This window comes from Sciurus carolinensis, chromosome 6 (genome assembly GCF_902686445.1).
Source record: "Sciurus carolinensis chromosome 6, mSciCar1.2, whole genome shotgun sequence".
NCBI classification, from domain to species: domain Eukaryota; kingdom Metazoa; phylum Chordata; class Mammalia; order Rodentia; family Sciuridae; genus Sciurus; species Sciurus carolinensis.
Window position 1 is genome coordinate 79,914,262 of NC_062218.1, and position 23,241 is coordinate 79,937,502.

General features: G+C 36.2%; 1 protein-coding gene across 1 annotated transcript in view; it reads left to right on the forward strand.

Annotated features, from left to right (window-relative positions):
* Fam81b (family with sequence similarity 81 member B) overlaps positions 1 to 23,241 on the forward strand; it is a 142,563-nt gene that overhangs the window by 106,219 nt on the left and 13,103 nt on the right. The window contains exons 8-9 of the mRNA XM_047554749.1: positions 7,735 to 7,864; positions 10,298 to 10,404. Coding sequence (XP_047410705.1) covers positions 7,735 to 7,864; positions 10,298 to 10,404 — 237 coding nt within the window. The remainder of the gene's footprint in view (positions 1 to 7,734; positions 7,865 to 10,297; positions 10,405 to 23,241) is intronic.

Sequence of the window (23,241 nt, forward strand, 5' to 3'; positions counted from 1 at the left end):
GTGTGGAAAGGCTCTCACTGGGGGGCCTGCTCCAAGAAACTGGCCCTGTGGGAGGAGCCCACCGCCGGAGTGAGCAGGGCTACCCGGGAAGACTCTAGCTGCCCTGTCCTGCTCTGATAAGCTGTCCCTATCCATGCCTGCCACCCAGGCCGAGCTTCACCCGGTGGGGGAGACTCACCCCGTGGCTCTATTTTAGTCTGAGTCTCTCAATGCCTCCCCTTCTTGAATCCTGGGTTCTGGAGTGACTGGAGATGCATTCACCCTCTAGTCCACCATCTTGGATCGCCCTGTGGAAAGAGCCTGTGGCTGGAGGGGGCAGGGCTGCCTGGAGAAGTCTCTGGCTGCCATGCCCTGGTCCCAGAGGCTGCCTGCAGGTCAGAGCTCTCCGTTGACTCAGGGACTTGTGGCTGGCTCTGTGTAGAAAGACTCTCTGGGCGGTCTGCTCTGAGAAGCTAGCCTTGAATGGCGCCTCCCGCCAGAGGGAGCCGGGCTGCTTGGAGAAGTCCCTGGCTGCCCTGTCCTGGTCCCTGAAGCTGCCTGCGGGCCAGAGCTCGCCGCGCTGGCTCCGGGACTTGGAGCTGGTTCTGTGCAGAAAGGCTCTCACTGGGGGGCCTGTTCCAAGAAGCTAGAGAAGCTGGCTGTGTGGGAGGAGCCACAGGGCTGTCTGGGGAAGACTCCAGCTTCCCAGCCCTACCTTGATAAGGCGCCCCTATCCGGGCCTGCCGCCCAAGCCAAGCTTCACCCAGTGGGGGAGACTCACCCCGTGGCTTTATTTTAGTCCAAGTCTCTCAATGCCTCCCCTTCTTGAATCCTGGGTTCTGGAGCAACAGGAGATGCAGTCACCCTCTAGTCTGCCATCTTGGATCGCCTATTCATTTTCTTGAAACAGAGTCTTGCTGTGTTTCCAGACAGATCCCAAACTCCTGGCCTCCAGCAGTCCTCCTGCCTCGGTCTCCCAATTAGCTGTGACCACAGGAGTGGGCCACTGCACCTGGCTTGCTCCAATTTCTTACTTACTTTTATCTTCAATTGTAAGCAGTGATTTTGGGAAAGGTCTTATTTTTCCTTGAAATGTCTCCTTTTTATGGAAAAAGTTTGAACTCTATATGGTAATCTGAGACAAAATGTGGCTGAAAGCCATGAGACTTAAATTCGTCCTTTCTCTCCCATTTCTTGTCTGTATTTTTGCCAGACAAATGACTAATGGACAAGCTAAGGCATATTGATTACAGGCTTTCCACATCTAGTGACTTTAATACCAATTAGCATTTTGAAATTAAGTGAAATTTAGTTGATTATTTTAACATAATTCTTAGCAATCACCTTGCTGCTTCATAAATCAGACTCAATATTTAATACGTACAATGTTCTTAGAATTTTATAATTTTTTTCCTGCACCCAGACATAGTGACAGTTTAAAGGCAAGGAATTCCAATGAAATGAGGTTCTCAAAGTTCCCCAACTTACCCTTGACACCTTCTCCTCTATTTGATAAATGAGTCTCAAATGCAAGAAAGGAAACAGTGGGTGTGCAAAGGACACTTCTTGGATAGGGATGGCTATGACTTACAATCTTCAGCCGCAGAGGAGGTCAAGTTGCTTGCCACTTTGACTCTTTAGACTCCAAAGCAAGACTGCATTTTAAAAACTGATAAATTGGGTTAATGTATGATTAAAAAGCAAAACCATGTCCTTTGAAAAAAACATGGTGATATTGTGAATATTCACAACTTCTGAAAGATAAGGGATACTTCTGGCTAAAGAGGACAGAATACACTTAACTCCACTTTCCTCTCTGGAGAGATCTCAATGCTAGTGAAAAATGAAAAGAAAATCACCTTTAATATAACATGGAATTTGTCACAACTGTTAACCACAAACAGAACAAATTTTGTGATGTTTGAACTGACACAGTCCTTCTCAGACCTTAAACAAATATTTCCTCCAAATCAAGAGTCATAATCCTGAAAGGTATTGGCAAAATAATTTTAATACAGCAATACTTTTGGGGGGCTTAAGTGGGACAAAAGATAGGAAATGTCCCTTTAGAGATAAGGGTAACAATGTAGAATGGCTAGGGAGCTTTAGCTGTAAATCCAATGGTGATCTTTATCAGTTCATTCATCTAGGACTCCCTCCTTGCCAGTTCATTGCTGAGAGATTGGGTGGAGTGCAACAGGCTGAGGAAGGATAGGAGGCAAAAGTGTCACCACAGAAAAGCTCTGACTTATGTTTGATATGAGATTCTCCAGTCTGTCTTATCAGGGGACAGTTAGGAGATGTTCGCCCACCTCCAAATCTAAAAATACCAGATTTGAATACTACAAGACTTAATAGAGTATGGTCTCTGCCCTCTACCAAACCTACCCACCAAATCTTCTTCGGGTAGCCAGAAACATTCAAAGATGTCAATAGTGATAGGCAGAATCTACCCTTGAATAAAAATAAAAATCATTTCCACTACCATTTCCAAAAAGACAGATCATTCTGGGATGGATAGATGAATATACAAAAACACAGGTCAAAGAATGTGTTGGCCAGGAAAATAAGAGATCATATGAAGTCTCCTGGTCTCAAAGAAATTAAGAGCAAAAGAAAGAGATAAAAGAATGTGGTATGAATAATTGTGTGTAATTTGGCTCCTTCCAAAACCCCAACGAATCTACAGTGTAAAGAGTCTCTCTTTAAAATGTAAACCCACAAGGACAAGGGATATCAGCGTAGAAGCCCTGGACATGAGGAAACAAGAGGACATGTGGAAACTGCCTTAGCAGATTTTATAAAACCAACTCTAAAGCTGTAGGATAAGCTGAGAACCTTGATTTCACACCACAAAAATCTCAAAGGTTTTCAGGCAATTGCCTCTAGAGAGAGGAACTAAGAGAAGCAGGGAAAGGCCAGGAACCACAGAACAGTAGCCTCCCCTCATCTTCAAGACCTCCAGTAGATGTCTAGAACTACAGATAGTACCAAACCCTATATATACTGTTTTTTCCTAAATATACATACCTTTGATAAAGTTTAATTTGTAAATAGGCACAGTAAGAGATTAACAATAAAATGAAAACTGTAACAATATACTGTAATAAAAGTTATGTAAATGTGTTCTCTCTCTCTCTCAATACCTAATTGTACTGTACTCACCCTTTTCCATTTAATACTTTCAAACATGATTGACCATGGGTAATTGAAACTGCAAAACTGGATAAGGGAAAACTCCTATAGTTTTTTGTTATTTGCCTTTTATTATTGACTTTTAAATAATAAACATGTTTTACTTTGATGAAAGTTAATATTAAAAATTAGATATGAGAATTCCCCCCCAAAAGAGGGTATCAGATAACAAAAGAAAATAGGTAAATTGGAATTCCTCAGGGATAAGATGAAAGAAAAAAAATGAAAATATTAGAGATTAAATCTACTGTAGGAGCTCCTAAGCAGGATAAATAGAACTAAAAATTATAAGAGTTATAAAAATAAAAAGCATGAGGAAGCCACACCAAATGAAAAGAAAATGCTTTTTGATATAAAAATGGATAAGTTATGTATATGACTAACATCATGGATGAAAGAGAAGACAATTTCATGGAAACAGAGAACAAAAAGTAAAATTTTGTCCTTGGAAAAACTGATATAAGAACAATTAACCCAAATTATCCTGGTTGAAGTTACTGAACATCAAGGATAAGGAATCACTGGGCACCTAGGTAGACAGAGCAAATCACACAAAAGGGAAAAGCGTAATCACCTCAGACTTCTATATCTCAACCAGCACCAGAAAAGAATGGAGCGACATCTGTCATGTTTACCTTTCAGATGTAAGAGAACAGATTTCTTAAGAACTTAAGAATTCTAACACTACTGAGCCCTTCTTTTGAAATCTGAATGACAAAATATGGCCAACTAAGGAATTAAAAAACAACAAAAAAAGGAATCTCAGAAAAAGAATCATGATTTGAAAGGACTGTTAAGAACTATAGAATCTAAATAAAGAATAAAGATTCAACAAGTGTAGGAATTCTGGTTGCATACAGAACACAATACACGCGTCATAAAATTTAGCATTAAAAATAGCAAAATATTCACAGAACTATTGAAGGAACAAGTATATAAATTTATTTCCTCCGTTTTTGTCATATCCCATATGACAAAATGGGATTGTAAAAAAAATAACAATTCCAATCTACAATAACTTTTTATAACTTCTTTATTTTAGAAACAAATCTCTCGTAGTGAAATACATAGCCAGCCATACTGTACTGAATATGTACAGACTTTTTCTTGTCATTATTCCCTAAACAATAATAGGATAACAAATATTCACATAGCATTTACACTGCATTCAGTATAACAGGTAAAATAAAGTTTACTTAAAGTATTTGGCAGGATTCCATTAATATAAAGGACTTGAAAAATCTGTGGACTGGGTATCTTCAGGGCTCTGGGGCTGTCCTAGAACAATTCCCCTATAGAAACCAAAGGACAACTGCATATAAATACACACACACACACACACACACACACAAGTCTATTATTAAAATAATGACCAAATAGTAACAATGTTATTTTTGAGAAGTGGGACTTTAAACTATATTAACTCTTCTCTTCATTTTTTCTTTCTTTTTCTTTTCTTTTTTTTTTCTGTATTATATGAGATTTTTTACAATGGGCACGTTACTATTTTAATACAAACAATAAAACCATTTTAAAGAAAGAGGAGGTGGAGAACTTCCTTTTGGAACAAAGTATGCAGTTTGAAACCTGCTTATCAATCCTTCACTTTGACATGCATAGGTTGGGTTTGTGGGGGAGGCCAGAGGAGGTGAGGATGAATATGTGGCAGCTTCAAGATGACTAATAAATGGTAACTGCTAATCTTTTATGGGTGTTCCCTCTGCACTAGGTACTGGCCACTTGCTTTACATTCATCACCTCCTTCCTTGAATAACTTTACAAAGTAGTGCTACTCAGGACCTCCACTTAAGTTCTATAGGTTGAACACACAGTGCTCCTGAGATATGTGTGCACTATTGCCCAAGTGTGTGACACCCTCAGGAGTTGCATGGTAGACAGATTGTGCAGCTGTGTATAGTGACCTTGGCATTGCTATCCACCCCCTCTTTTTTTTTTTCAGATGAGGAAAACTGAAACTCATAGAAGAAACTTGTCCCAGATCACAAACCTAGAAAGTAACAAAGCCAGAACTCAAAGCCTGGCCTGACATCAGAGACCAAATCTGACAATGGAGGCCAGTGGCCTTCAATGCACAGGCAAATGTCCCTGGGGGTAGAAAATGAGGAAGGGATGGAAGGAGGTAGCTGGAAGCAGTGGAGGAGCAAGCATTCCCATGTATTCTTTGGGGATTTTAATATAAATTCACATAAGGACATTCCAACTAATCAATAATAGGAGTACAGTTCTGACAATGACAGTTTCTATAGACAAACATAGAAAATGGCTTTGGAGCATGACTTTGGTGTATACCATCTTACTTCTATTCTTTTTTTTTTTTTTTTTTTGCTTTTATTCTTTTTTTTTATTATTGTATACAAATGGGATACATGTTGTTTCTTTATTTGTACATGGAGTCAAGGCATACCATTTGTGTAATCATACATTTACATAGGGCAATGATGTTTGATTCATTATTTTTTTTCCCTTCCCCCCACCCCTCCCACCCCTCTTTTCCCTCTATACTGTCCTTCTTTCCTTCATTCTTACCACACTCCTTATCCCTAACCCTAAACCTAACCCTAACTCTAATGCTAACCCCTCCCACCCCCCATTATATGTCCTCATCTGCTTATCAGCGAGATCATTCGTCCTTTAGTTTTTTGAGATTGGCTTATCTCACTTAGCATGATATTCTCCAATTTCGTCCATTTGCCTACAAATGCCATAATTTTATCATTCTTCATTGCGGAGTAATATTCCATTGTATATATATGCCACGGTTTCTTTATCCATTCATCAACTGAAGGGCATCTAGGTTGGTTCCACAATCTGGCTATGGTGAATTGAGCAGCAATGAACATTGATGTGACTGTATCTCTGTAGTATGCTGATTTTAAGTCCTTTGGGTATAGGCCAAGGAGCGGGATAGCTGGGTCAAATGGTGTTTCCATTCCAAGCTTTCTGAGGAATCTCCATACTGCTTTCCAGAGTGGCTGCACTAATTTGCAACCCCACCAGCAATGTATGAGTGTTCCTTTTTCACCACATCCTCGCCAACATCTATTGTTGCTTGTGTTCTTGATAATCGCCATTCTAATTGGGGTGAGATGAAATCTTAGGGTAGTTTTGATTTGCATTTCCCTTATTACTAGAGATGTTGAACATTTTTTCATCTATCTGTTGATGGCTTGTACATCTTCTTCTGTGAAGTGTCTGTTCATTTCCTTAGCCCATTTGTTGATTGCATTATTTGTATTCTTGGTGTAGAGTTTTTTGAGTTCTTTATAGATTCTGGAAATTTGCTCTCTATCTGAAGTATGAGAGGCAAAGATATTCTCCCACTCTGTAGGCTCTCTCTTCACATTGCTGATAGTTTCCTTTGCTGAGAGAAAGCTTATTCTTGACTAGACTGATTCCTGAAATTTTCTCCAGTAGCCTCTGCTCCCATCACCAGTCATCTGGTATCCATTCCTTCAAGGGCATGCTTCTTAACTCACCTTTGGTTCAATTCTGTTGCATCAAAAATCTTAAGGAAAAATTTTCATTTTTGAAAATAAAAATATTGATGGTCATAATACAAATAATACTTATAGCACTTAGCCTGGCAACATGAAAATATAGTTTCTCGTACTATTCGAAGATAGTCACAACAGTTATTTTATGAAATAACAATTGTTAAAGTGCTTTCTGATAATTCAGACATATAAGACACAGTCCTTCAGTGTTCTCCATTTCATCTGTCATGAATTCAGGGAACATTTAATGAAACTGATCACTCATTCAGTATGTAGCTTGCTGTCTCCAAAAGAGGTCTTGTGTAATGGTAGGAGGGTAAGGGCTCTGTGTTTTCTTCCCTGACATGCTGGGAAGATGGTTAATCTTCAACTCAGCTCCATCTCACCGAGTTCCTTCCCTAAACTATCAAATGAACAAAAACTTCATTCATACATTAATATGAATTATTTTTGTCCCTATATAAAACAAAGGCTGGTTAAGACCACTCAAGGAACAGGAGTTTTGACTGGGGCTAAGAAGGTGATTTTTCTTTTCTTTTCTTTCTTTTTCTATTTTTTAAGATGGATTGGCTGGGGTGCCTTTTCTACCCAAAAGAGGAGAACTGGTGATCTAGGGGTCAAGTGGATTCAAAACACTTGGATTAAAGGGAGCAAAGTGGATCCAAAACATGATAAAGAAGAGGAAATTTTATCAATTTTGCCTAACCAAAGACAGCAGGGTGTATTCCCCCCAAATTAAAATCTGTTAAAAGTCCTTTGAATAAATTAATATAATGCTGAAAATGTAAACATTGCCCCAACTTATTCCAATGTTCCCTGTATACCAATTTGGTGCTGTGGTTCAGGCCAATGTTTTCAAACTGGTTTCTCTCATCAAGAAGGAAAAAAAAATGAAGAAGGAGATTCCTATACATGCTGCTACATCTACCAACAAGTTATTCCAAAAACCTGTAGAACTTTTGCCATCAAATGAATGCACAGATCTTAGAGTATTTAAAATGTTATGAGGCTGTTGATCTCACACAGATTTCCATGTTGGTACTAGATGTGACTCAAGCATCATGAAGCTTTCTGGAGACATACACTTTATCAGGAATGAGTACCGGCAAATAGAGAAATCAATTCAAGACCTCATATCTGCTCTGGACACTGTTTCCAAGAACTTGGATATGAAGGTAACTGGAAAGAAATGGGACTCATGCTATGTGTTACTAGCGGAAGTAAGCTCATTCATTACATCATATCAAAATGCCCAGTCAGGTGGTAATCTTTTTAAAAGAACTTTTCTTCCAAAATGCATAATCTGACAGCTTGTGCATATGTACAGTCAGTCCAGTCAACAAATATTTAATGAGGGCCACCTATTTGTTAGCACTGCTGCTCATTATGTCTATAGACTACCTGATTTCACTGTTACCATCATTCGCTTACTTTCTGGCTTCCCCTAAAAGACTGGAGCCAGGGATCATGAACAGAGCATTTCCCAAGGAAGCTATTATTATTAAAGGTCCAACATTAATGTGAGTTGATCATGTTGCATCCCTGCTTAAAACCCTGCAATGGGTTATTCTCTTATTAAAAAAAAACAAAAAACAAACAACAAACAACAAAAAAAACCCCACAACATTTCTTTGGCCTGAATTTTAAAGGCCATCTCTTCACTAGCCCCTGCTTATTATCTGTGCTTTCTGACTTGCCCTTAATACCCAGGGGCACCGGCTACCTAGAAGTAATTATCTGCTTATAGATTTGTCTGTGCCCTTTTGATATGTAACGAACTTATTATCATTTCCTAAGTAAGTTGTAATTGCAGTGTTGATTTACTCTTTGACATATGTGTTAGTCCAGACCCTTTGAGAAGTGAAATCCATAATGGAATTAGATGAATAAGAGATTTACTGAGAGGAAAATCTATGAGGAAAAAGGGGAGGGAGCTGTCTGAGATTGGAAGAACTCTAGTCTGCAATATGGGTCTGGTTCCTGTGGGAAAAACAATGCCACAAGGAGTATTTCATGGAGTTCCTGGGAGCAGTCTATGGAAAAGAATGGTCTGGACACACACTGATCATTTGGGTGCAGCAGTCTAGGCCCTTGGACAAATTATGTCCTTTGCAGTAGATATCATGTCAAACATGAAGTTAACACTAGACTTTCAAGACTATTTTTTATTCAAGTGGTGGCTTGATTTTTATTTCTTTGCATATACTTTTCTTATTAATTTCTAATGTTAAGAGTAGTATAGTTAGAGTAATGGCCTATGATTTTCCTTCCTTTTGGAATAAAGGAAGATTTTTTTGAGATTTTCTTTATAGTCACATGCATGTGTAGTTGTTGCAAATGCTCATGGGCACTGGGAAAATGTTGGCTATTTGCAAGCTACATGGTTTGGTAAATAAATCTATTAAATAAAATGTATAGTTTTCTATCTTCCTGTATCCTTATTTGTATTTTACTTATTTGCCCAATAAAGAACCCAAAGATGTGTTGGTTTATCCTAAAAAGTCATTGCCTTCCAATTCAGTATTTACAGTAAAATAGGTTCAAAGTTCTTTATTTTTCACTGAGGATTTTTCTCTTCAGCTATAAAAATTGCCAACTTTGTCCCACTTTTTGACATATTCTGTCTTGAATAATATTTTATCTAACCTTTTGATTTCTCTGCCTGTTTTTCCTTTCCTTTCCCCTATTATTTTATTATCAAAATTTCTGCTTTCACCCTGTTAAAATTAAACAACCATTCAGGTGCTATTGTTTGCCCACTAAATATGTATCTCTTCAAACCCTTCCATCACTCACCTCTTTCTTTGCTAAGAGAACACTAATTGTACCAAATACCCACTTTCTTCAAGTGATCACCTTCTTCAGGGGTTGAATTTTGTTTGTCCAAGGCCAATGCTGTTTCATTCTCCTTGACAATGATTAGTTCAGACACAATCATTGTGCTGCAATTCTGCATCTCTTTTTTAATCCAGTTCTTGTACCTGAAGAAATTTCTCCAATGCTTCTAGCAATGTAAAAGGCATTCTACTTACAAATTTCAGAATGGAACCTTTTCCCCACTATCTTAATATGTCCTAAGTCATTTCACTTGTGATTCATTTATGGTCATGTCAGAATACTAGCTGGAGATCGAAGAACCTGAAGGTTGATCAGTTGTGTGCAGTCATTTGTGTTTTCCTTAGAGCCTAACTGTGCATTTGAACATTATTCATTAAGTATTTGTTGACTATTGACAATTAGTCACCTAATATGCACTGATAATATAGTGGTGAAAGGATATAATTGTTTATATTGTAACCAAAGAGACAGAAATTTTTTTTAAAAAGTATCAAATTAATAAACCAAGGCAAGTTTTTTTAATATCATTAGTTAGCCTATTATATAAAAGAATATTATGGACAGCAAATGAAGCACTTCCCATTATTCTTTCCCTGAATATAGTGTGACTATATTGTGAATCATACTCATTTGAAAAAAGTCATTTTCAAATGCAAACATGCTTTCAGTTCAAGTCTGTTTCCTGGCTGCTTTAGGAATAAAATATAATTCATCTAAGTGCTGGTGGCTTTGCTCATACACAAAAAAGCTCCCTCTTGTACTTTCATTAGGTAATGCAGCTCTTAGGAAAGATAGAGGCTTCCACTTCTGAGCAAACCTCAAATTTAAAGATGGTCCAGGGAGATTATCGCCATGAAATGAACCTTTTGGAATTCAAGTAAGTGAATGAAGATTTTTAATTCTGTTAAGTGCATTCCAAAGAATTTTGCCTACTAAAAGCATTGGCATTAAGTAAAAACCTATCCCAGGAATTTGAACCTGATCAAGAAATGAAGTAGCAAACCAAAGCAGACAATATTCTACACTAAAGCAACTTATACAATATTCATAAAAGAAGAAATATGAATATCAATTTTGTCATACTCTTTGCATAATATCTCAACTGAATTGACATTCATTCTGATCCTTCCTATACAGTAATTTTAACTTATGACCAATTTTAAATTAAATGCCTCAATGTAAAGCACTACTGAATATAAATTGATTTCCCAAGATTATCAGATATGTTTCAAAGCAATTTTGATTTACAATCTTTTCCTTTAGATTTCTTCTAATAACCTCTACTCACTTCTTTACATTACCCATTTTTAAAACTAGTCTTCATCATGTCTTAAACTGAATCCCCCCTGCCCCACTCAGCAGAGAAAGTAGTAAAGGAGACAAGTTTCTGCAGATGTTCAAATTACTCCCCTACCTACTTGGGATTGCCATTGTAGCTCAGTGGTAAAGCTTGCCTAGCAAGTATGAGGACCTGGGTTGGATCCTCAGCACCACATAAAAATAAATAAGTAAAATAAAGGTATTTTGACTACCTACAACTAAAAATGTTTTTAAAAAAGAATTTAGAAAAAGTACTGGCCCCTCATTCTCAAATCTTCCTTTCTTGTTTAAATGACTACCACTGTTCAGGGGTTCTGGTGTAGGCAAAAGAAAATTCTAGTCACTTGGATGATGCTACTTAACTGTCCCTGGTATGCTTGTTCTTTGCTTCCCATACCATGTTGGTTTAATGCTTTGGTCAAATCCAGTATTCTGATTATACTCTGCTTTCTCCACTTCTCCCTATCTCTGCTGTATTTCATTAAAGCTAAGTGCCATCCAATGATAAGATGCACCATTATTAAGACATGAAACTAACAATTAAGCCATAGCATAACATTGTTTTAACATACCTGATTTTGAACATGTTATAATGGAAAATATGTGTGTCCTAAAAATTGATGAAAAACACTAGCTATCACTAAATGCATATAGGTGGATATCTTGAGTAAACATGAAATACCTACTTTCTTCACACTCTTATGAAAGCACTTTGAGATTCTTGAATTCTAGCACAGTGAGAGTACCCAGAAAATACATCTATGATGCTTAATAAAATGCCTTTTGCTTGAAAGTAAGACAAAGAAAAGTATCCAAAGGAAAAGAAGAAAGGTAAACTATTTACATATGTACAGTTTAAGAACTGATTTCCTAGGGGAGAGATGGAAGAACTGGGGCTTACACTCCAGAGCGGGAGAATGGAGACAGACTTGAAAGGATAGAGAGTGTTAACAAAAAATGGAAAACAAGAAAAGAGAGAAAAGGGAAATGTTTGAGATCTAGGGTTGACTACTTTAATAATGATGAAGCTCATCTTCTCCATCTTCACTACTCTGGGAAATAGGTTTATAGATGATAGTCATCTTCATAGTTAAATGTGAATCTGGACATTTTTATAACAGTGTGAATTTGAATCAATTTTTCATTTTAAATAATGAAGTCTTAAAATTTTGGCAGTGTTTTCAGTAGGTGATAAAGAATCTATAATTCATATTTTTCCTAGACAAATAATTATGAACTCTAATAATTCATTTAATTACAAGACTGACTCTTTTCTATTTAAATTTTCTCCATTTAAAACAATATGTGCTTAGTATAACAAAATAAAACTAAAATGAAAAGAGGTCATTCAGCTCCATCATGTAACCATTGCCAGCAGCAGGGATATATATCCTTCCATTTTTTCCTCCTAGTTAATATGAACACATAGCAGAAAAATGAATATATACACTATATATATATATATATATATATATATATATATATATACACACACACACACACATACGAAAAGAGTATAGGATTTTTATTTGTTTGTTTTGTTTTGCAGTACTGAGGCCTGAACTCAGGGCCTTACATGTGGTGGACAAGTGCTCTCTCTATCACTGAGCTACATCTCCACCCTAAGAGTATAGGTTTTTAAAATAAATTTCTGGGGTGGGGATGTAGCTGAGTGGTAGAGCACTTGTTTAACATGTGTGAATTCCTGGGTTTGATGCCCAGAACAACAAAAAATAAATAAAATAATAATATAAATTCTATATAAATTACTCAATTTTCCCATTCTATCCCACATACTTCTTGAGATCCATGAATATTATCCTAACATTATTTTTCATAACTGCATATTATAACTCACAAATATGCCATAATGGAACCATTTATCTTATTGCTGAATAGATTATTTCTAGTTTGTGGTCATCATAACCAAATAATGATTATGTGTCTATCCTTAGATATTCTTAGATTCTGGAGCTGTTATTTCTTCAGGCAAGATTCCTAGGTCAAAGAGTATATATATTTATTGATTTTTATAAATTTCTTTCTTAAAATGTTATAGTAAGCTCTTCTCCATCTTTACTACTTTGGGAAACAGGTTTATAAGGTGAGTCAGTCATATATATAGGTAAATGTGAATCTGGACATTCCTATCAGAAATGTATGAAAATGCATTTATACATCTATACATTCTTAACATTGGATATGCTCTTTTTACTATTTGACAATTCAAGGATGAAAAATAGTATGTGTTTTAATTTGCATTCCTTACATTATTTTGCTTTCCTTTTCTGTGAACTGACAATTCTTATCTTTTTAAAAAATATTTTTTAGTTGTCAATGGATTTTTATTGTATTTATTTATATGTGCTGCTGAGAATTGAACCCAGTTCCTCACACATGCCAGGCAAGCACTCACTCTACCACTGAGCCACAACCCCAGCCCCCAATTCTCATCTTTTGTCAAATTTTGTATTGGGATTTTTTAAAAAAATCATTGTCTTATCAATTTGTAGGATTCCTTCACATTAGGGATATTAATCTCTTGACTGAGATATGTGTTACAAATATATTTTACACAAAAGGAAAGTAATGTAGGAGGACTTTTTAAAACAAAGCACTTCTGTTTTAATCTGGTATATTAGATTTTAGCAAGGTTACCTTTGAACAACAATAGTTGTAGTTCTATGACTTTTTAAAAATATATATAAATCACCACAATATTAGAATTTTAAGATACATATAAATTTAAAACTAAAGTAGACTGGTTACAGAATTTGTTTTTCTTTTTTTAAAGGAAGAAATTTCTCTGAACAAAGAGATTAACTTGAATAAAAGCATTTCAATAACATTAAGGGTTAAGTTTAAATAAGCAACTTTCCTATTTAAAAACTTTGACAATTTCTAGTTTAATTGTCAACTAAACTTATATTTTACCTTAACTTAGAAGCCACAATAATGTCTGGGGGTTTCCTGGTGAATTCCTGGAACTTTGGCATCAACACTAGATCTGATAAAGGAGATGTGCGTTGAAGCCCTCCGTAGACCCTCCTTCTAGAAAAGTCTTAGTCAGATGTCCAGCTAACTAATGTCCTAAAGCCAACAACTTAATGCTTATATAGCAAGAGTCCTGGCCATAATAAAATACAGCCATCTTTTAATAAGGGTTTGGCACAGACAGCAGCTGTTCATAACTCCCTAGATAGTTCTTACTGCTAATACTGCTTAGTAGATAGTGATTTATAAGAAAAGAAAAAAAAATGGTCAATGAAGCAAATCCATAGACTCAGATCTTATCACTCAACACAGAAAACATTATCACAGTAGAAATTAAAAGCTATCCAATGCAGGACTGTCTCACTCATCTTTGTATCCTTAGCATCCAGCGTATACAAACACAAATAGAAACTGATGAATGACTGAATGATTTTTTGAGCACTTATAATATGTAAGTTGTATTTTGGAATATCTAAAGGCATTATTCCAGGCACATACAGTTGGGAAGAAAACATATATAAGTGAAAAGCTAAACAGGTAAAGTAAAAGTTAAGAAAATTTTAAATGAGATATGCCAGTAGGCAGAAATAATATATATAAGATTATCATTTATAAATGCCTATCAGTCACTAAGTCCTCTATATGCTCATTATACCCAGCCTCACAGAGTGAGTCTTATCCCCATTTTAGAGATGAGAACATTTATTACCATTGAGATTAAGTAAGATGCCCAAGTCACACTGCTAGAAAGTGTCTGATCCTGAAGCTCAAGTTGTTTTTATCAGTCCATATGTCTCCACCTCACAATTCCACCCATTAATAAATGAACTATGCAGATTAATTTGCTTTGGCAACCAGGAAACAGATTAAAGGTATTGGGATTTAAGTTCAAGTACAATTTGGAGTGACCAAGAAACAAGTCTTCTTATGAGAGTGGAGTTGGAATTGCTTTTTAATTACTGTCACTAATTAGAAATCATAGAACATTAAGAAGAAACTAGTTTGAGTTCTACTATAGGGATGAACTCAGTATAAAAACAGCATTTCTTGGAATTAACTTCCTGCTTCTCACATGAACTGAAAATCTTAGACTCAATCTCCAGAGAAATAATAGCATATGGTCTATCTTAAGCTCTTTTTCAAATATAGTTACCAAAAATGAAAATATATTCAAAATATCTTCTGTGTTTAAAGTTCACTAAAAGCCACTTTTTTTAACATTCACACTTGGTCAAAGCCACTGAATTCTTTTGAAATTTTTTTTTGTGTATATATCATTTTTTTATTTATCTTTTAATTTTTTACAGATGACATTTTGATTCATTGTACACAAATGGGGTATATCATTTCATTTGTATGGTTGTACATGATGTAGATTCATATTGTTTGTATAATCATACATGTACAAAGGGTAATGATGTCTGTCTCAGTCCACCATTTTTCATACCCCTTCCCTCTCATTTCCTTTTACATATTTTAAAGTTTCCCCATTCTTCTCTCACTCCACTCCCCACCCCCCACCACCATTATATATCATTCTCCACTTATCAGGGAAAACATTCAGTCTTTGGTTTTTTGGAATTGGCTTATTTCACTTAGCATGATATTCTCCAATTCCATCCATTTATTTGCAAATGCCATAATATTATTATTCTTTATGGCTAAATAATATTCCATTGTGTATATATACCACAGTTTCTTTATACATTCATCTGTTGAAGGGCATCTAGGTTGGTTCCACAATCTAGTTATAGTGAACTGAGCTGCTATAAAAATTGATGTGACTGTGTTACCGTAGTATGCTGATTTTAAATCCTTTGGGTATAAAATGAGAAGTGGGATAGCTGGGTCAAATGGTGAGTCCATTTCAAGTTTTCTGAGGCTTCTCCACACTGCTTTCCAGAGTGGCTGCACAAATTTGCAACTTCACCAGCAATGTAAAAGTGTGCCTTTTTCCCCACATCCACGCCAACATCTATTATTTGTATTCCTGATAATAGCCATTCTAATTGGAGTAAGATGAAATCTTAGAGTTGTTTTAATTTGCGTTTCTCTAATTACTAGAGATGTTGAACACATTTTTTTTTTAGAGATTAAATTTAAAATTTTAATGACATTGGAATGGCAAAGGTTGCAAACTGACAAGGAGATGATTATTTGAGTAGGAATATCTTACCAAAAACTTAATTTACTATAAAACTGAGACCCAAAACAGTAGAGGATGAGTTAAATGCAAATTTTACAATTGGATATGTCATCTTCTTCAAACAAAGTGTACTGATGTGTTTCATAATCTTATAATAAGAATTTTTTATTAAAAAACAAAAGATTAGGGCTGGGGAGATAGCTCAGTCGGTAGAGTGCATGCCTTGCATGCACAAGAACCTGGGTTCGATCCCCAGCATCACAAAAAAAAAAAAAAGACAAAAAAAAAGATTATGTTTTTAATTTATAAAATCATACAATGTTATGGCAAATACTGAGAAAATAGGAAAACATATAAAGATGTAAATAAATCATAGAAATATCTTGCAACTCAATTATGCATTTTATTTGAAATTTGCATTTCCTATTAAATACACACATATACCAAACACAAATATAAATACATAAGTATTTTATCTAACATTATTTAAAACTTGCATATACTTATGTATTCAAATATGTTCAACTATTTTTACTTATGTATAAAATTTTAGCACTTTATATTATATCAAGGTAATGTCCATAACATTTGTTAACTTAGAATTTAGAGTTTGAAGCAGTTGTTTTTATATTTGGTTGTATACTTGTTGTATGTTTTCCTTAGACATTGTCCAAGTGTTTGGCATTTATTCTTTTTTTTATTGTAAACAAATGGGATACATGTTGTTTATCTATTTGTACATGGAGTCAAGGCATACCATTTGTGTAATCATAAATTTACATAGGGTAATGTTTGATTCATTCTGATATTTTTTTCCCTTCCCCCAACCCTCCCAAACCCCTCTTTTCCCTCTATACTGTCCTTCCTTCCTCCATTCTTGCCCCCCTCCTTAACCCTAAACTTAACCCTAACCCTAAGGCTAACCCCTCCCAACCCCCATTATATGTCCACATCTGCTTATCAGCAAGATCATTCGTCCTTTAGTTTTTTGAGATTGGCTTATCTCACTTAGCATGATATTCTCCAATTTCATCCATTTACCTGCAAATGTCATAATTTTATAATTCTTCATTGCGGAGTAATATTCCATTGTATATATATGCCACAGTTTCTTTATCCATTCATCAACTGAAGGGCATCTAGGTTGGTTCCACAATCTGGCTATGGTGAATTGAGCAACAATGAACATTGATTTGGCTGTATCTCTGTAGTATGCTGATTTTAAGTCCTTTGGGTATAGGCCAAGGAGTGGGATAGCTGGGTCAAATGGTGGTTCCATTCCAAGTTTTCTGAGGAATCTACATACTGCTTTCCAGAGTGGCTGCACTAATTTGCAACCCCACCACCAATATATGAGTGTACGTTTTTCCCCACATCCCCGCCAACACCTATTTTTGCTTGTGTTCTTGATAATCGCCATTCTAATTGGGGTGAGATGGAATCTTAGGGTAGTTTTGATTTGCTTTTCTCTTATTACTAGAGATGTTGAACATTTTTTCATATATCTGTTGATTGCTTGTACTTCTTCTTCTGTGAAGTGTCTGTTCATTTCCTCAGCCCATTTGTTGATTGGATTATTTGTATTCTTGGTGGTGAGTTTTTTGAGTTCTTTATATATTCTGGAAATTTGCTCTCTATCTGAAGTGTGAGTGGCAAAGATATTCTCCCACTCTGTAGGCTCTTTCTTCACATTACTGATAGTTTCCTTTGCTGAGAGAAAGTTTTTAGTTTGAATCTATCCCAGTTATTGATTCTTGCTTTTATTTCTTGTGCTCTGGGAGTCCTGTTAAGGAAGTCTGATCCTAAGCCAACAAGTTGAAGATTTGGACCTAGTTTTTCTTCTATAAGATGCAGGGTCTCTGGTCTGATTCCGAGGTCCTTAATCAATTTTGAGTTGAATTTTGTGCAGGGTGAGAAATAGGGGTTTAATTTCATTCTGTTGCATATGGTTTTCCAGTTTTCCCAGCACGATTTGTTGAAGAGGCTATCTTTTCTCCATTGCATATTTTGGCCCCTTTGTCTAGTATGATAAAATTGTATTTATTTGGGTTTGTGTCCATGTCCTCTATTCTGTACCATTGATCTACCTGTCTGTTTTGGTACCAATACCATGCCATTTTTGTTACTATTGCTTTGTAGTAGAGTTGAAGATCTGGTATTGCGATACCCCCTGCTTCGTTCTTGCTACTTAGGATTGCTTTAGCTATTCTGGGTTTTTTATTCTTCCAGATGAATTTCATAATTGCTTGCTCTATTTCTGTAAGGTACATCATTGGGATTTTAATTGGAATTGCATTGAATCTGTTTAGCACTTTTGGTAGTATGGCCATTTTGACAATATTAATTCTGCCTATCCAAGAACATGGGAGATCTTTCCATCTTCTAAGGTTTTCTTGAATTTCTTTCTTTAGTGTTCTGTAGTTCTCATTGTAGAGGTCTTTCACCTCTTTTGTGAGATTGATTCCCAAGTATTTTAATTTTTTCGATGCTATTGTGAATGGGGTAGTTTTCCTAACTTCTCTTTCTGAAGATTCATCACTTATGTATAAAAATGCATTGGATTTATGAGCACTGATCTTGTAACCTGCAACTTTACTGAATCCACTTATGAGTTCTAAAAGTTTTCTGGTGGAATTTCCAGTTTCCTCTAAATATATAATCATGTCATCAGCAAACAGGGATAGTTTGAGTTCTTCTTTTCCTATTCGTATTCCTTTAATTTCTTTGGTTTGTCTAATTGCTCTGGCTAGAGTCTCAAGGACGATGTTGAATAGAAGTGGTGAAAGAGGGCATCCCTGCCTTGTTCCGGTTTTTAGGGGGAATGCTTTCAGTTTTTCACCATTTAGAATGATATTGGCCATGGGCTTAGCATAGATGGCCTTTACAATGTTAAGGAATGTTCCCACTGTCCCATTTTTCCTAGTGTTTTGAGCATGAAGGGATGCTGTATTTTATCGAATGCTTTTTCTGAATCTATTGAAATAATCATGTGATTCTTAACTTTAAGTCTGTTGATATGATGAATGACATTTATTGATTTCCGGATGTTGAACCAACCTTGCATCCCTGGGATAAAACCCACTTGATCGTGGTGCACTATCTTTTTAATATATTTTTGTATGCGATTTGCTAAAATTTTGTTGAGAATTTTTGCATCGGTGTTCATTAAGGATATTGGTCTGAAATTTTCTTTCCTCGATGTGTCTCTGTCTGGGTTAGGTATCAGGGTGATACTGGCTTCATAGAATGAGTTTGGGGGGGTTCCCTCCTCTTCTATTTTATGGAATACTTTGAGGAGTATTGGAATGAGCTCTTCTTTAAAGGTTTTATAGAACTTGGCTGAGAACCCATCTGGTCCTGGACTTCTCTTTGTTGGTAGACTTTTGATGACCTCTTCTATTTCATTGCTTGAAATTGATTTATTTAAGTTGTGTATGTCCTCCTCATTCAGTTTAGGTAATTCATATGTCTCTAGAAACTTGTTGATGTCTTCGAGGTTTTCTGTTTTGTTGGAGTATAGATTTTCAAAATAGCTTCTAATTATGTTTTGTATTTCACTCGTGTCTGTTGTGATATTTCCTTGTTCATTCTGAATTTTAGTAATTTGAGTTTTCTCCCTCTTTCTCTTTGTTAGTGTGGCTAAAGGTTTATCAATTTTGTTTATTTTTTCAAAAAACCAACTCTTTATTTTGTTAATTTTTCCGTTTGTTTCTTTTGTTTCAATTTCGTTGATTTCGGCTCTGATTTTAACTATTTCCTGTCTTCTACTACTTTTGGTGTTGGTCTGCTCTTCTTTATTTAGGGCTTTGAGCTGTATTGTTAAGTCGTTTATTTGTTGATTTCTACTTCTTTTGTTGAATGCTGTCCATGGAATAAATCTTCCTCTAAGTGCTGCTTTCATAGTGTCCCAGAGATTTTGATATGATGTGTCTTTTTTCTCATTTACTTCTAAGAATTTTTTTATTTCCCTCCTGATGTCTTCTGTTATCCATTCATCATATAATAGTGTATTATTTAATCTCCAGGTATTGGAGAAGTTTCTGTTTTTTATTCTGTCATTTATTTCTAATTTCAGTCCATTATGATCTGATAGAGTACAAGGTAGTATCTCTATCTTCTTGTATTTGCTAACAGTAGCTTTGTGGCATAAAATATGGTCTATTTTAGAGAAGGATCCATGTGCTGCTGAGAAGAAAGTGTATTCGTTCTTTGTTGGATGGTATATTCTATATAAGACGGTTAAGTCTAAATTGTTGATTGTGTTATTGAGGTCTATGGTTTCTTTATTCAATTTTTGTTTGGAAGATCTATCCAGTGGTGAGAGAGGTGTGTTAAAATCGCCTAGTATTATTGTGTTGTAGTCTATTTGATTTCTGGAATTGAGAAGGATTTGTTTGACGTACGTGGATGAGCCAATATTCGTGGCATAGATATTTATGATTGTTATGTCTTGCTGATTTATGCTTCCCTTAAGCAGTATGTAATGTCCTTCTTTATCCCTTCTGACTAGTTTTGGCTTGAAGTCCACATTATCTGAAATGTGGATGGATACTCCTGCTTTTTTGCTGTGTCCATGTGCATGGTATGTGTCTTCCCATCCTTTCACCTTTAGTCTATGGGTATCTCTTTCTATGAGATGAGTCTCTTGCAGGCAGCATATTGTTGGATTTTTCTTTTTAATCCAGTCTGCCAGTCTATGTCTTTTGATTGATGAGTTCAGGCCATTAACATTCAGAGTTATTATTGTGATATGATTTGTATTCCCAGTCATTTGACTCATTTTTCTTTTTTGACATGATTTGGTTTCTCCTTTATTTGGCTATTCCATTAGGCTAATTCCTCCTGTTGCTGATTTGCATTGTTGTTTTTCATCTCTTCCTCATGGAATATTTTGCTGAGAATGTTTTGTAATGCCGGCTTTCTTTTTGTAAATTCCTTTAGCTTTTGTTTATCATGGAAGGATCTTATTTCGTCGTCAAATCTGAAAGTAAGTTTTGCTGGGTATAAGATTCTTGGTTGGCATCATTTTCTTTCAGGGCTTGGTAAATGTTGTTCCAGGCCCTTCTAGCTTTTAGGGTGTGGTATGAAAAATCTGCTGATATCCGTATTGGTTTCCCCCTGAATGTAATTTGATTCTTTTCTCGTGTGGCCTTTAAAATTCTGTCTTTATTTTGTATGTTAGGTATTTTCATAATAATGTGCCTTGGTGTGGGTCTGTTGTAATTTTGTATATTTGGAGTCCTATAAGCCTCTTGTACTTGGTTTTACATTTCATTCTTCAGATTTGGGAAATTTTCTGATATTATTTCATTGAATAGATTGTTCATTCCTTTGGTTTGTTTCTCTAAGCCTTCCTCAATCCCAATAATTCTTAAATTTGGCCTTTTCATGATATCCCATAATTCTTGTAGATTCTGTTCATGATTTCTTACCATCTTGTCTGTTTGGTCAACTTTGTGTTCAAGATTAAATATTTTTTCTTCAATGTCTGAGGTTCTGTCTTCCAGGTGTTCTAATCTATTGGTTATGCTTTCTATGGAATTTTTAACTTGGTTTAATGTTTCCTTCATTTCAAGGATTTCTGTTTTGTTTTTTTTTTCCAGTATCTCTGACTCTTTATTGAAATGATCTCTTGCTTCTAGTATTTGCTCTTTTAAGTGTTGATTGGTGCGATCATTTAATGCCTGCATTTGCTCTTTCATCTCCTCCTTCAATGCCTGCATTTGCTCTTTCATCTCCTCATTTGCTTCCCTGATTGTTTTAATTATGTACATTCTGAACTCCCTTTCTGACTTTTCTTCTGCTGTGCTGTCATTGGGTTTTATTGATATAGTATCTAGGTTTGTTTGGACATTTTCTTCCCTTGTTTTCTCATATTGGTCAGATGTCAGTGGGAATCTGAGATATTGCAGATTTCCTCTATTGGCTTGTAGTGTCCCTGTAGATTTCCAGTGTATCACCTCCCAGCCTTCAGTAGCCTGAAATTTGGAGGAACTTGATAATGCAGTGCTTCCAAAGAAAATTGCCCCTAGCCTGCTAGTGGTTCCAGGGCTTGTAGCTGGCTCTGTGCGGAAAGGCTCTCAGTGGGTGGTCTGCTCCGAGAAGCTGGCTGTGAAAGGAGCCTGCTGCCGGAGAGAGCAGGTCTGCTTGGGGAAGTCCTTGGTGCCCTGTCCTGGTCCCTGAAGCTGCCTGCGGGTCGGAGTTCGCCGATGGCTCTGGTACTTGGAGCTGGTTCTGTGCAGAAAGGCTCTTACTGGGGGGCTGCTCCGAGAAGCTGGCCATGTGGGAGGAGCCCACCTCAGGAGGGAGCAGGGCTACTTGTGGAAGACTCTAGCTGCCCTGCTCTTCTGATAAACCACCCCTATTCAGGCCTGCCGCCCAGGCCGAGCTTCACACGGTGGGGGATACTCACCCCGTGGCTCTATTTTACTCTGAGTCTCTCAATGCCTCCCCTTCTTGAATCCTGGGTTCTGGAGTGACAGGAGATGCAGTCACCCTCTATTCTGCCATCTTGGATTGCCCCCACTTTTTCATATATTTATTAATTGCCTATATGTCTTCTTCTGTAAAGCATCTGTCCAGTTCCTTGGCCCATTTATTTATTGGGTTCTTTGTATTTTGGGTGTAAAATTTTGTAAGTTCTTTATAAATTTTGGAGATTAGTGTTCTATCTGAAGTGCCTGTGGGAAAGATTTTCTCCCACTCTGTAGGCTCTCTCTTCACATTCTTGATTGTATCCTTTGCTGAGAAAAAACTTTTTAGTTTGAGTCCATCCCATTTATTGATTCTTGCTTTGATTTCTTGTGCTTTGGGAGTCTTATTGAGGAAGTCTGATCCTAAGACAACATGATGAAGATTCAGGCCTACTTTGTCTTCTATTAGGTGCAGAGTCTCTGGTATAATTCCTATACCTCCCGTTTCACTTTTTCTACTCAGGATTGTTTTGGCTATTTGAGGTTTCCTGTTCTTCCAGATGAAGTTCATGATTGCTTTCTCTATTTCTATGATGAATGTCATTGGGATTTTAATTGGAATTGCATTGAATCTGTATAGTGCCTTTGGTAGAATGGCTATTTTGACAATGTTAATTCTGCCTATCCAAGAATATGGGAGATCTTTCCATCTTTGAAGATTTTCTTCAATTTCTTTCTTTAATGTTCTGTAGTTTTCATTGTAGAGGACTTTCTGCTCTTTTGTTAGATTAATTCCCAAGTATTTTATTTTTTTGCGGCTACTGTGAATGGAGTGGTTTTC